We start from the raw sequence: 14,667 nt of genomic DNA on the forward strand, positions 1-14,667 counted from the left end.
ATGTGGACTGGTTGGGCGAACTCCCATGAACCCTCGAGCACCCGATGGAGAGTATAGAGCTGGTCCAGCGTTCCACGACCAGGACGAAAACCGCATTGTTCCTCCTGGATCCGAGGTTCGACTATCGGTCGGATCCTCCTCTCCAGTACCCTGGAATAGACTTTCCCTGGGAGGCTGAGGAGTGTGATCTCCCTATAGTTGGAGCACATCCTCCGGTCCCCTTTCTTAAAAAGGGGAACCACCACCCCGGTCTGCCAATCCAGAGGTACTGTCCCCGACTGCCACGCGATGTTACAGAGACGTGTCAACCAAGACAGTCCCTGCACATCCAGAGACTTAAGGTACTCAGGGCGAATCTCATCATGTGTCTTTGTTTCAAAAATTAAATGCATGGCCATTACGTTACTGGCCGTAACTCTATGAAAACAAACAAACAAACTTGATCGCATTGTTTTTTTCATGCCTATGGGAGGAATAAAAACACTCAAGAAAAAAATCTTAACTAAGGTTCTCATTATTAATGCATGAAAGGGTTAATTGAAAAAATGAGACTTTTGGTGAAATTGTCGTTTTTCCATTATGTTAATTTTTATGCACAAGTTATATTCGCACAATTTGAGGGTCAATGGAAAAGCGACTAATGTCTTGTAAGTGTTGACCGGGGTTCTTCAAAGCTACCCATTTTCTCCTTTTTTTGCCCTTTATAACATGTGATCAGTCTTGTCACAAAATGAGCCTTTAGGAACGACCAGAGCCTCAATCCACCAAAGAAGCTCAGGGTTATATTAAGCATGTATGTGTGTGTATTAATGTGCATGTGTGTGTGTGTGGTCAAAGTGTCGAGGCGAAGAGGGAGACAGATGGGTCACAGTGTTCCCTCGGTGGGTTTGGTGCTGGAACACGGCTAATTACATCTTAATTAAATATGACCTGTCTGTCCCTGCGCCTCCCTGGCCATGGATGACGAGTGTATGTGTGTGTACAACAGTAACAGTCAAAGCTATGTAGAAGTGTGTCAGTAGAAGAGGATGGGAGTAAAAGTTGTGGTGCATGTCGAAGTGGATTCATACAGATACACGTGATCACTGACCATTGTTGGAGCGTAACGCCCTGGCGGAGATGCCGTTGGTGCCTATAGGATGATGAACGCCGGCTCCATCCACCGCTCCCGCCTCCCCCGGCTGCTTTAACAACTCTGTCAGAGTCCTGGAGGGAGTAAGAAGAAGACATCTTATCATTCAGCCTCCTCAAAAACACCAGCTTGTATAAAGAACCACAGTGGCAAAGACTGAGAGTGATGATGAATACCAGAAAAAGAAGAAACAAATGTTCATGTGAAAGTCTGTACAGCCTTAAAGAAGTTGGAAACAGATTGTTCACGTCTATAAAAAAGAAAAAAAAAACAAACTCAAAGAGATAACGCTCCAAATTTAATTCCAAAAAGTGAAATGGAGGATGAAAAGGATGCATCTCTGGATGCTTTCCAACTGGGAGCGTCAATCATTTATAAAAAAAAAATAAAAAAAAGACAACTTCCCCTCTTGCCATCTTTGATTGTTTGATGTGTGAGAACAACTTGTGATACTTCCTCCAAAATGGAACGCAGGCCTTCAAACATGCTGATTTAACCCTTTAGGAGCACACAGATTCAAAGCATTCATCTGTTTTATCTATCATAGAAACATATCCCACTGTTCTTCATTTATTCTATAAGCTTTCCATTGTTGTTCACATTTACAAGGAGTGAAAAACCAGAGAAATCCTGTCAGTGTTCACAAGGAAATTATAGCAACGTAGTAAACAAATCAGCTGTGACCTGAGAGCGGCTATCAAGAGACCCATGATTATTTCCTCACTGTTAATCTCACTGTTGAAACCTTCACACAGCTATTTAATATACAGCACAGCAATTGTGGGTTTATTAGCCTGCTGTGAAACGATTACCCCGGGTCATAAGAGCAGTGAGCATAAAAACACCTGCACAATTAAATGCAATTAAACACAAAAACAGTTGTGTTTTTACGTTTGTGTTCGGGACAAAATTACATGAAAACTCAAACTTGACTGACAATAATAGCGGTTTTCCCTACGCTGTGATATAACCCACTGTGGAGTACACTGCAAAAATCTAAATCTTACCAAGTGTATTTTTCTCATTTCTTGTTAAAATATCTCATCACACTTAAAATAAGGCATAATCACCTAAAGAGTAACTTTTCAGTGAGATATAAGAACTTATTTTTAGACAATAGACGTTGAAAATCTTATTTCAAGAAATCTTACCAAGATCATTTTCACTTGTTCCATTGGCAGATTTTTTTTGCTTCATTCAAGATGTTTTTTTTTTTTTTGCTTGTTTATGTCATGTGTTGCTGAAAAAAATCACTTTTTCTTCAGTTTTCTCTGTTTCTGATATAATAACCCTCAACTTTAATCTGAGCTTTTAGGAACAGCTACATGATTATTAAATTAAATATAGGAAAATAAATGATTTTCACTGAAAAAATACAAAATACAGAGGATACTCTATGTTGTAAAAACCAAGTGGCCTCTGTGTGTGTGTGTGTGTGTGTGTGTGTGTGTGTGCGCGCGCATGTGTGTGTGTGTGTCTGGGGATTCACACAAAATCCAGACAGAGCTGACTGCTACAGTTTGGCATTCTTATGTACGTTTTGATCAAGGAAGACAGTAGTGAAAATGGCAAGTTGATAGGACCAGTATTTTGGGAGATATTAGTAATTTTGGAATACGATAGCCTTACAATCAGCGGTTTGGTGGTGGCTGCTGGACAAATGTGGTACTGCATGCATGAATACACAACAGTATACAAACTACCACACAGGTGTCAAACATGCGGCCAAATTGTCCAATCTGGCCTGTAGGATGAATTAGTGAAATGCAAAAATTACCCTGAAGATATTAACAATCAATGGTGTAAAAATCATTTTAATTTTTTAATTCAGGTTCCACATACAGACAAATTAGATCTCAATTGGATTAGGTCAGTAAAATAGTATCATAATAACTTATAATTAATGACAACTGCAGATTTTATCTTTGTTTCAGTGAAAAAAAGTAAAATTACATAAAAATGTTTACATTAACAAACTATCCTTTTACAAAAAATGTGAATAACCTGAACAAATATGAACAACCTGAAATGTCTTTAGAGAAGTAAATGCAATTTTACCAATATTATACCTGGTACTATATGTTTTGTGTATTTGTAATTGTTATGTAAGTTGTAACGCACAAATGTAAATGATAAACTGAGACAGAATATTGTTTAAATTGCACTTGTTTTTCTTAAGACATTTCAAGTTGTTCATGTTATTCAGATTTTTAAGGAAATGTTGTAGACGTAAACATTATCAGAATGTAATTTTACTTTTTTCACTGCTATTATTTTACTGGTCGGGCCCACTTGAGATCATATTAGGGTGAAAGTGGCCCCTAAACTAAAATGAGTTTGACACCCCTGAACTACCACATCTGAAACCCATGGATCTCCATGGGTCAGTGCACTGGTATTATAATAAATGGTGATATATCACTTAAGAAAGGTCAGATAGAGAGAAAAAATGTATTTAGGAACTGCCACAAAAGTACCACTGGGTCTTTTTTAGTTAAATCAGTTATTCTGTGAGTTCAGCTTCATGTTTCCCCATGTCATCCTACTGTTATCTTCATAGTTTAGATTCTATTTTACACAGTGTTGATATATTAACCCTCCGGTATCTGGGTGCGCCTTTTAGGCACACTTTGCACTTCGTGTTAAAAAACTTCATATTATTTTTCACAATTTAAATAAGGTTAGAATTCAAAAGTTGTTCATTTTTGCATGATCTTTAAAATTCTGGCCACCAGTTAAAATGTGCACATTGTAAACAAAAGAAAATTACCAGACTAGCATCTGTCTCCCAAGTGTGTCTAAAACGCACTATTTCTTCCATTTGATATGTATGATTAGGGCTGACCTTGATTTACAAAAATAAAATCAAATTAGAGCAGAAAAATAAATCAATATATAATATTTAATAGTTTGATTTATAGGTGTGCATTTTTGGCACACTTGGTGACAGATGCTAGTATTTTTGTACATTTGACGTAGCACCAAAAATAATAATGCAAATTAACCAATGCAGCTGTTAATCATTGACATATGTCAGGCTGCAAAAATCAAATAATATGTGATCCACTTTTTACGTAGTATATTGAAAAAAATAAATTTTTGTGTTTTTTGCATCCAAAAAAATGGTTTGTTTACATTACAAACACCGCATTTAAAGGGTTAAAAAATATGACAATTATTGAGTATTTGGTATTTTTTTTTACGGCTCAAGTTGATGAAATAGAAAAAAGTGTAAAAGTATTAAAAACAAACTGTATGAAAAATTTTTTGACATTATTCCACAAATGTGCCAAAAAGGCACACTTGGTGCTTAGTTAGGGCCTTGCTGGACGGGATACCGGAGGGTTAAATGATTTTTGTAAGTACTGGTATCACATTAGAACCAGATGTAGCATACATGTTAAAAGCTCCAGGAGCTGAAAATCATTGAGGAAAAAAATATAAAAATACACATTTCCCATTCACACATTTCTGCAGCTCACTACTTCCAGTCCACATATGGCTTAATATAAAGATGGATGATGTATTATTGTTTCTTGCCATCATGGAGAAGAGTAGTCATTGTTCCAAGCTTGTGTGTGGAGAGATGGAGTAGAACAGTAGACTGCATCCGAGCTGCTTCCTAAATAATCTTATTCATAACTATCAATCACATATTCAATCCCCCCATCTGTCTGAGAATGAATGTGATGAAACCAGATTGGGTATGCTGAAAATATGCTGAAAGGTAGTTGGGGAATTTTTGCCAAAGGATGCAAAAAACCCCCAAAAACATCAAGCACTGCAGCTTTAAGACTGTATGTGCTTCACCCTGGAGATGATGTGATGAGAGTGCCTTTTATATGATGCCATTGTTTCAAGACATGTAACTGATGAAATGCATTGTGATTCCCTGAAAGACACCCGGGGTAGGCACAAGGGGAAGGCCTTATGCTGTGTGTTGCAGCACATCACAATGCATTTCATCTGTCACTTGCTTGAAAACAAAGACATATACGAATGGCTGGGAAGGCAAAATAAGATAAACGTTGCACCCAGGCTGCAACACAAACATATGTTGGATCTTAAAGTGTTAAATGTAGGTGAAAATAATGACATGGAATGCTTGTCTTCTATTGTCATATGGGATGTTTGTTTTATTGCCATGCATGCAACTGGTGCTTTTTATGCCTCTACCCAACATATTAAAGTTAAAACATAAAAATAAATCCCATTATCATATGTGTCCTGAGCTGCTCCAGTCCCACTGTAGTCCCACTGAGCAGCTCTCAGGTGTGAAAGTGTGACTGGAGGAATATGGAGCAGGGTGTTACTGGGAAATATCCAACTCAGCGAAACCTCCAGTGGTTCAGCTAATGTTAGAAAGAAGTTAGTATGAAGATGACAAGTAATCTGCTCAAACAAAAAAGCATCTTTATAAGTTACCGGTAATGTTGAGGTTGTCAATGTGAAAATAACGAACATGTGAAATTATATAATAATGTGCTAATAATTTCACGTATAAATTGCTCCAGACTATAAGTTGCACTCTTTTTCATAGTTTGGCCGGGGGTGCGACTTATACTCCGGAGCGACTTATATGTGAAATTATTAACACATTATTGTATAATTTCACGTTTGTTATTTTCACACTGACAACCTCAAGAGGGCGCTCCAGGCTTGTGTACCTGTACCTGCTACTTCTGTACCACTGAAAATTTTAAATTTCAACATTACCGGTAACTTATAAAGACAACGGAGAAGGGCTGAAAAAAAATGCCATCAAAAAGAAAATCATATCCTGCAGATTACAAGCTGCATGTAGTGAAATATGCAGCCGAAAACGGTAATCGAGCAGCAGAAAGACAGTTCAGAGTGAGCGAGAAACTTGTGAGGGACTGGCGAAAAGCGGAGGTTATTCTTACTGCAATGAAGAAAACAAAAAAAAGCTAATCACAGGCTAAAAGCTAGGTGGCCACAGCTAGAGGAACAAGTTCGCACATGGATGCTTGAACAACGTGCTGCCAGTAGAGGCTTGTTAACAGTGCAGTTACGTCTCCACGCCCAGGTAGTTGCCAAGGAGATGAACATAAATGACTTTGCGGGAGGACTTCCTGGTGTTACCGCTACATGCAACGCAACCGCCTCTCTATCAGAGCAAGGACAAAATCAAATAAATTTCCCCAAAAAATGCGACTTATAGTCCAGTGCAACTTATATATGTTTTTTTCTTCTTTATTATGCATTTTTTGGCTGGTGCGACTTATACTCCGGAGCGACTTATAGTCCGAAAAATACAGTAAAAAATGATAAAATGACTCATGCTTCTGTTCTGCCTCCATCATCTTCATCATTATTATCTATCCATATAGTTGTGATAGTGTTTATTATATAGTTACTGGAGTGGTAGAAGTCTCTAATATTGGTTACTAACAACTATAATAGTATTATATCCACTGTTAGTACTTGTTAGTATTAAAAGTTAACTTTGGACAGGCTGTGTTTTCATACCGACTCTTAGCAACCATTATCTGTGACCTGCTCACCACAGCTCATTCACTAAACACCTAAAATCATGGTTACTGGACAATCACACCTGCCTCCACAATCTCATATAAACTCGTCTGACACAAATTGTGTGTGTGTGTGTGTAGGTATTTTGTGTACAATGTAACATAAATGTAAATGTGTTTTACTTGTCTGTTGAATGAGTACACTGGATTGTACTGTTTTATGGGAACTATGTGTTTTTATATAGAAACTAAAGATGGAAATTAGCCTTGGCTTCAATCTTGTGTATTGGCACATATTGTGTTTATTAACCCATAAAGACCCACTGTTACTTTTTGGCATCTCCCAAATGAATTTTCTCTATATTTAATTTTCCTTAAGTGATTTATCACCATTTATTACCCCGCCTTCCGAAGAGGAGGAAAGGGGTATTGTTTTTGGTTTGGTTTGTTTGTTAACACTCTAGCAGCAAAACTATTGGTTGAATTCATACCAAATTGGGTTTATACATTGCCAGTGACCCAAAATAGATCTGATTACAATTTGGAAAAAGTAGGTCAAAGTTCAAATTTTGCATGAATTTTTAAAATCTTTTTTTTTTTTTTTCCATTTACTTATAATGGGCGTAATTTCAAATGTCTGTAGCAGCAAAATTATTGATTGAATTCACACCAAATTTACCTTATAGATTGCCAGTGACTCAGAACAGATGTGGTTATATTTTGGGAGAAGTGGGTGAAAGTTACATTTTTTATGATTTCTTTTTTTTTTTTTTTTTTTATCTTTTTTTGTCTCAATTTACTTCTAATGGGCAAAATTTCAAATGTCTATAAAAACATCAATTTTGTTTCAATTTACTTCAATCTTGGCACATATATAGAGGCAATTGATATGCTGACATCAGCATATGGATAGACAGGATGACATCAGCTGGATTGATGCCAAAATAAGCTAGAATGTGCAAGGGGCGGGGTTTGTTGTACTTGGCACCACTTGTTTTAATATTATATTCTTTATTTGGCATTTTTTCTGTGGAAATCAGGTATTTTCCAATATTGAATTTACTGATCATGTAGATGTTCATAAAAGCTTAGAGTAAAGTTGAATTTTATTATATCAAAAACAGAGAAAACTGAAGAAAAAGTGAATTTTTCAGCAAAGATATCATTACCTGAACATAAAACAAGTGTCTACAACCACCATCATTTCTCAAACTCCATGGGTTTTACTGGTGAATTAATGTTGTAGAAGATGACGGTGTTTCCATATTCACTACAAAACCTCTGAAGGTCCGAATAGGTCATATCTGATGACCATGAAAAGATGACAAACTGCATTTTACACCAATTATTTATATGTATTGATAAGATGAATGGATCAACAGGTATTAAACTGTTTAAATCAGTAGATCTGGGGTGTCAAACTCATTTTCTTTCAGGGGCCAAATTCAGCCCACTTTAATCTCAAACGGGCCAAACTATTAAAATAACAACATAATAACCTATAAATAATGACAACTCCAAGTTATTCTCTTTGTTTTAGTGCAAAAAAACCCAAAAAACATTAAATTAGGAAAATGTTTACATTTACAAACTATCCAAACAAAAAAAGATGTGAATAACCAGCAACAAAAGCCCTTCAAATTTCTTAAGAAAAAGAAAAATAAGTGCAATTTTTATATATATATATATATATATATATATATATATCACTTGTACATGTGCATTACACACAATGTTGCATAAACATTTGGTAACTGTTATATTAATGTTGAAATCTGGAAGTTTGGAATTCATATTTGTTCAGGATATTTACATTTTTTGTGAAATGGTAGTTTGTTTTAGTGTAAATAAAAGAAAATTACATGAAAATGTTTACATTCACAAAGAGAAAGTGTAAGTATTTATAGGTTATTATGATACATTTGACTGATTTGTACATGGAATCTGAACTAACATTTTTGTGAATATCTTAAGTGTGATTTTTGCATTTCATAAATTCATCCCACAGGCTGGATTAGACCCTTTGGTGGGCCGCATTTGGCCCCCGGGCCGCATGTTTGACACCCCTGCAGTAGATGGTTTTCATCGTCAATTTGCTGTTTCAGGGGAGAAACGCCTAAAAAGACATACCCAACGTAAATGAAGAATTACTTCACAATAATGAGGTTCATATGGATGTTCTTGGTGTCTGTGGACATTTAGAGAGCTCACAGAATCTATTCCCATTGTCTAAAATATTGCATCTATCACTATGCCCGAGTAAACTGTAACAAACTAAAAGAGAAATTGGAATTTTTTATCCTCGCCTGTTTTTTTTCCGGCTGGATTGACGATGATATTCATAAATTAATTGTTCGTGTCAGAGATTTTTAATAGCGTATATTTCACCCCACAAAGATTAAAAATCATGTTTGAACATTAAAGTTTGCACTAAAATACACTTTTGATGTACTTTTATTAACATTAGGGTCTAAACTTTGGGCAAAAGTTGAAAAAAACATTCATTGTCCTGATTTATTATATATTTTTTAGTAGATGAATGTTAATATAATTTTTTCGGCCCACGGGTGGGCTGATAGGGCTAAAGGGGTTTTAATACTTTGAAAAAAACAAACAAACAAACAAAAAAAACTTACACATAAACTTCAAACAGTGAACAGCTATGTCTACTCCTACTTATACTAGTAACAACAGTTCTAGTTTTTACCCTTGGCCCTCGCTGCAGGGTATTGTCATCATTTCGTCGTCCGTCTGTCTGTCCATCTGTATGTGCAAAAACTTTGGCGTGGACAGATGGCCGAGGGTTATCAAGTGCGGGCAGCGTTATGTTGTTATGATGTAGCGCTATATGAATACATTTAGATTTGATTTAGATGTGATTTAAAATGCATTACAGTGTATGTTTGGCATCTGACTCCTTATTTATGACTTTTATAGTTTTAAAAGGATATGCAAGGATGACAAACACTCATAAAATTCGTCCTCCAACTGGATATTACAGCAGCAGAACAAACTGTACCCACACATTCCGTCTTATCTCAGTTGCCCTTTACATTTTGTGCTTGCTCACCAATCCATTTTCTCCCTTTCATCTCATTAAAGTCCGTCCACTTTCATTCCTTTACTTCATTTGTCTCCCCCCCGTCTCCCCCACACCCTCACAAGCCAAGCTGATTCTCCATCACTCTTCCTCCCCCAACCCCCCCCGCTCTGCGTCTCTTACTTTCGTCCCCTCCAGAATGCTTAAGGAGCGCTATTGTTGAGTACTTGTTCTCTACGCCTGCTATCTCCCTCCAAACATCTCCCCTTTCTCTTCTCTTCTAATCCTGTCTGTCTTATCTTCTCAACTTTCTGCGTCGGACCCCCCGCCACCACCACCACCACCGCCCCCCACCACCCACACACTGTTATCACTCCCCAGTCTTCGTTGTTGTTGCTACTAGCTCCTAATCTCTCGGTGCATCTCTTCCTCAACCCTCCATCTCTCTTTCCTTCCTCCTGTGACTCTACCTCTGTCAGTCTCTCTTTCATTTTGTCTGGCCGTTTTTTTTTTGTTTTTTTTTTGCCTTCTCAGCTTCTTGCCCTTTGGCCCAGTTTCTATTCCTTCCCCCTCTGCCTCTCCTCCCCTCTAGTACTCTCGGGCTTCCTCCATCGTTTCTCTTCCCCTCCCGAAGGAAACTGTCACATAAACTATTCCAACTTGCAATATTAGCACTCTTGAAATGATACAGAGTGATGTGAGGACGTCAATGCCTGCACACACACTAACTCCAACAGGGACTGTTAGAAGTGTGTTGGCAAGACGAAGAAAGGAACTGAAATATACTATCCTGGACAAAGTTAACACCCTGGCTTGACTATTTATAAGTGTATGAATGAGGAGTGTGAGCAGAAAATTACAAGTGGCCAAAATATACCTCAGATGATGCAAAGAAATATTGTTTTTTTTAACCCGTAACGACCCAAACATCCATCACCGACCAAAAGCATCTACTGAGCTAAACTGTTAAATACCTGTTGATCCACTAATTCTATCAATACATGTAAATAATTGGTGTAAAATACAGTTTGTCATCTTTTCATGGTCATCAGATATGACCCATTTGGACGTTCAGAGGCTCCATAGTGAACATGGAAACACCGTCATCTTCTACAACATTGATTCATCAGTAAAACCCATGGAGTTGGATCAATGGGTGCTTCTATGAAACTGGGTTCATTTTGGTACCAGCTGTTTAGACCCAATAAAAAAGAGAAATTTTGACATATTTCCCCCCTGGATGTACCTAATGATGACCTCAGATAAATGCAAAAAAATTATCTCTTGCTCTGAGCCATCCCAAAATTAATGAATTTTTAATAAAATATCGGGAGCAAAAAAAAGGACCAAAATTAGGATGTGAAAAACTACCTAGGTGTCAGTGCATTTGATCTGTAAAACATGCCCTGAAATGCTTTTATATAGCGCTGTCTCATTCCAGGTTTTGTATGTAACCCATCGTGTCCACTTGCGTTACATGCAGAACCTGCCAAGTTAAACAAATATAAATCACAAATGATCATTTTTGTGAAATACTCTGCCCTGCATAATTAGTTCAATTCCAAAAATGCACCTGTGAGAGAATAAATAAATAAATAAATAAATAAATAAATAAATAAATAAATAAATAAATACTGTATTACATACAGATTTTTGTGTTAAATATAATGTAAAATAATATAAAAATGTGTTTTATCTGAAAAATAGTTTTTCTTTTATCATAGTAAGTATACCTGGTACTTTACCAGCTTTTTAGACCCAATAATAAAACAGAAATTTAGACATATTTCCCCCCAGGATGTACCTAATGATGACCTCAGATAAATTTTAAAAAATTATACTCTTGCTCTGCACCATCCCAAAATTAATGAATTTTTAATAAAATATTGGGTCCAAAAATCGGACCAAAATTGGGACATGAAAAACTACCTAGGTGTCAGTGCATTTAATCTGGAAAACATTACTTGAAATGGTCTTATATAGCGCTATAAATAAAGACACTGTGTTAAATTTGATGATCCTAGTGGTTTTTCTAGTCCAGACATGCAGCTTTTTCATGAATCATCAATCTCGTTCCAGGTTTCGCGTGTAACCCGTTGTGTCCACTGGCATTACATGCAGAACCTGCCCATTTCAACATAAATCACGAGTGATTTTGCAACAGCGGCCATTTTTTGGAAACACTCTACCTTGCATAATTAATTCAATTTCCAAAATGTACCTATGAGAGAATAAAAAGATATTTGAAATAACAGTAGTATATAATTTTTGTGTCCTTTTTACCGTGTTACATGCAGATTTTTATATAAAAATAACATAAAAATTTGGTTATTTTTTTCTGAAAATTAGCTTCTTTTTTATCTCAGTAAATATTTATTTTTAAAATAGACCCAAAGTGCTTCCAAACTTGCTCCACAACATTAGCCTACATCTGGTTTGGATTTTGTCCTGTTTTTAGGGACCAGTTTCCCAAATGACAGTAGATGGAGAATTTTGGTTTATGTTCAGTTAATGGTATATTTTACTGAAAACATCATTTTTTTCTGCACTTCTCTCTGTTTTTAATATAATTACCCTCAACTTTAATCTGAGCTTTTATGAACATCTACATGATCAGTGAATTACATATAGGAAACTACATAATTTATACTGATAAAATACCAAATACAGAGGATAATATTAGAAATAAATGATGATAAATCATTTAAGAAAGGTTAGATGTAGAGAAAGTTTCATTTGGGAACTGACATAAAAGTAGTGCTGGGTTAAGGATTATAGAACTAATGTTTTAGAGGAAGAGAAAATGGCAATCACAGCGTTCTTGTGTTGCTCTCCACTAGTCTTTCACTTCACTGGTGGAGTTTTTAATGTTGCTACCGGCTTGAAAATGCAACCGTCTCTGTTTTGTTTGGCTTATGGCCACTCATCGTCCTCTGGATCACATCAAAAAGCTTTCCACGTGGGTTCAGGACTGGAAACGTGAAGTGGGTTCTCTTCATTTTTCTCACATCTTTATATTCTCGGTTCTTTTTCTACATGGTTATGAAATAATAATACTAACAGTTTCTATCACATTTTTCCCCTTGTTAATAAAATATAGAAATGCAAATGGGAGCAGCTTGAGCTGTGGAGGAATTTAAATACTGTGTGAACCACAGATCAGAATAGCATCCACCCAGTCTTTGCCGAGGGAAATCTGGCTCCTCCGTGATAAGAGGGAATGGCACCAGTGTTGACATGCAGTAGTTTTAACATAAAACTGCAGCACACATCAGAATGAGGAGATGCAGGATGGATAGCAAAAACAACACATACAGTGCACTGTACTCACACATGAATCCAGTCCAGATACAGAGCTTTGTATTTGAGTGAAACCCACTGGATGTAGCATTTCCACATTAAAATGTCTAAAAAAATGCAAAGGCCTGTGGATTTATTTGACTTTTACTTTTGTACCTTTATCAAACGCCTCCAATGATGCTGAAATCTGGAGAAATCTGTAATTCAGTTTATTTTTGCCTGTCTGTAGTTTCCCATATCCTTAGATTAAGATAACATTGATATTTAATGTAACTTGAATGAATAAATATTAGCATCAGAAGAAATTGCTTTTAATTCATCATTTTAGTTTTCTTTAACCCTTTCATACATGAATTATGAGAACCTTAGCCGAGATTTTATGCCTGAGTGTCTTTATTCCTCTTTAGGCATGAAAAAAAACAATGCGATTGATTTTTTTTTTTTTTAACCTGTTTTTTATGGAGGTAGATTTGTTTCTTTATTGCTTTAACAAAAAAAATGTTCAATTAAAAAAAAGTGTTTGAATGAGATATTTATTTATTTATTTATTTATTTATTTATTTATTTATTTATTTATTTATTTATTTATTTATGATCCAAAAAATTGCATCTGAATACTTTTTTTCTTTGATTGAAGTGATTTTCTTTAATTGAATATTTCTTTTTTCTTTAATTGAAATTTTTTTCTTTTTTGGTTAACAAACAACAAATCTACCTTCATAATTTTTTGTGGAGGTCCAAAAATTTCCACTCTGCTGGATACCATGTATTTAATTTTTGAAGCAAAGAACGCAATATCAGAAAGTGATATACTGTGAAAAAACTATAAAATAAAAACACTCTTAACGCAGCAAATCTGATGTTTTTTCACATTTTATCAAATTCCCAATTTTTATTAGCTATTGATTTACACTCAAACATGTCACTGCAGATCAGGTTTATCAAGAACACCAAAGTTACAGTAATGGTATGAATGTCAGTGTATTATTATGGGATGGTGCCTAAGCATCCACTGTGTTGGCTGATATGAAACTAAAACAACAAAACCCATGAATATTGAAGAGAACAGCTGTAGAATAACTGTCCACTGTAGTGACTACTGTGCATGAAAGGGTTAAAGTTTTCTCATTCATTTTCAGTATTCTTCACATGAAAAACACTGCATTGATCAACTTATTGATGGCCAAAGAGCTAAACCTGCTATCTAAAAAAAAAAAAAGCACATTTTTGAGAAAATTTGGAATATCTTGTTTTCTTACAGAATGCTGTTTGTAAAAATAGGACCAGTGGCCGTGTATCTCATCGTCATGTTCTATTAAGTATCAACAAGTTAAATTTGTGAGGTTGTCAGATTCTGTCGCTGTCGAGGAGTTGAAGTGTGGAATAGATTGAGTGTAGAACTAAAACAAATTTCCAGTATGATTGTATTTAAAAAGAGGCATAAAGAAATGATTTTCCAGAGATACACTGATAAATAAACTCTACAAGGTGTTTGTTTGTTATTTGGATATCAATTCTGCAATGTGTTGATGAATGTGTTGCAATATGGATGAGTTACTAAATGTACATGTTTCAAAACAGCTGATAAATTTGGGACAGTGTTGTTTTCAGTAAGCATGGAAAGGTTTGAAGGGGTAGGATTAGATAAGTTTATACTGCTTCCTTCTCCTTTTTTTGCTCATGTAAATTTTGAGGCTTAAGAC

The 14,667-nt window shown here is 35.8% G+C and overlaps 1 protein-coding gene across 1 annotated transcript in view; it reads right to left on the reverse strand.

Moving 5' to 3' along the window:
* The window catches only part of LOC115424114 (protein shisa-8), a 203,516-nt gene that overhangs the window by 105,909 nt on the left and 82,940 nt on the right, over positions 1-14,667 (reverse strand). Inside the window, exon 2 of the mRNA XM_030141217.1 lies at positions 1,091-1,206. Coding sequence (XP_029997077.1) covers positions 1,091-1,206 — 116 coding nt within the window. The remainder of the gene's footprint in view (positions 1-1,090; positions 1,207-14,667) is intronic.

The sequence above is a fragment of the Sphaeramia orbicularis genome, chromosome 8 (genome assembly GCF_902148855.1).
Source record: "Sphaeramia orbicularis chromosome 8, fSphaOr1.1, whole genome shotgun sequence".
Taxonomy (NCBI): Eukaryota; Metazoa; Chordata; class Actinopteri; order Kurtiformes; family Apogonidae; genus Sphaeramia; species Sphaeramia orbicularis.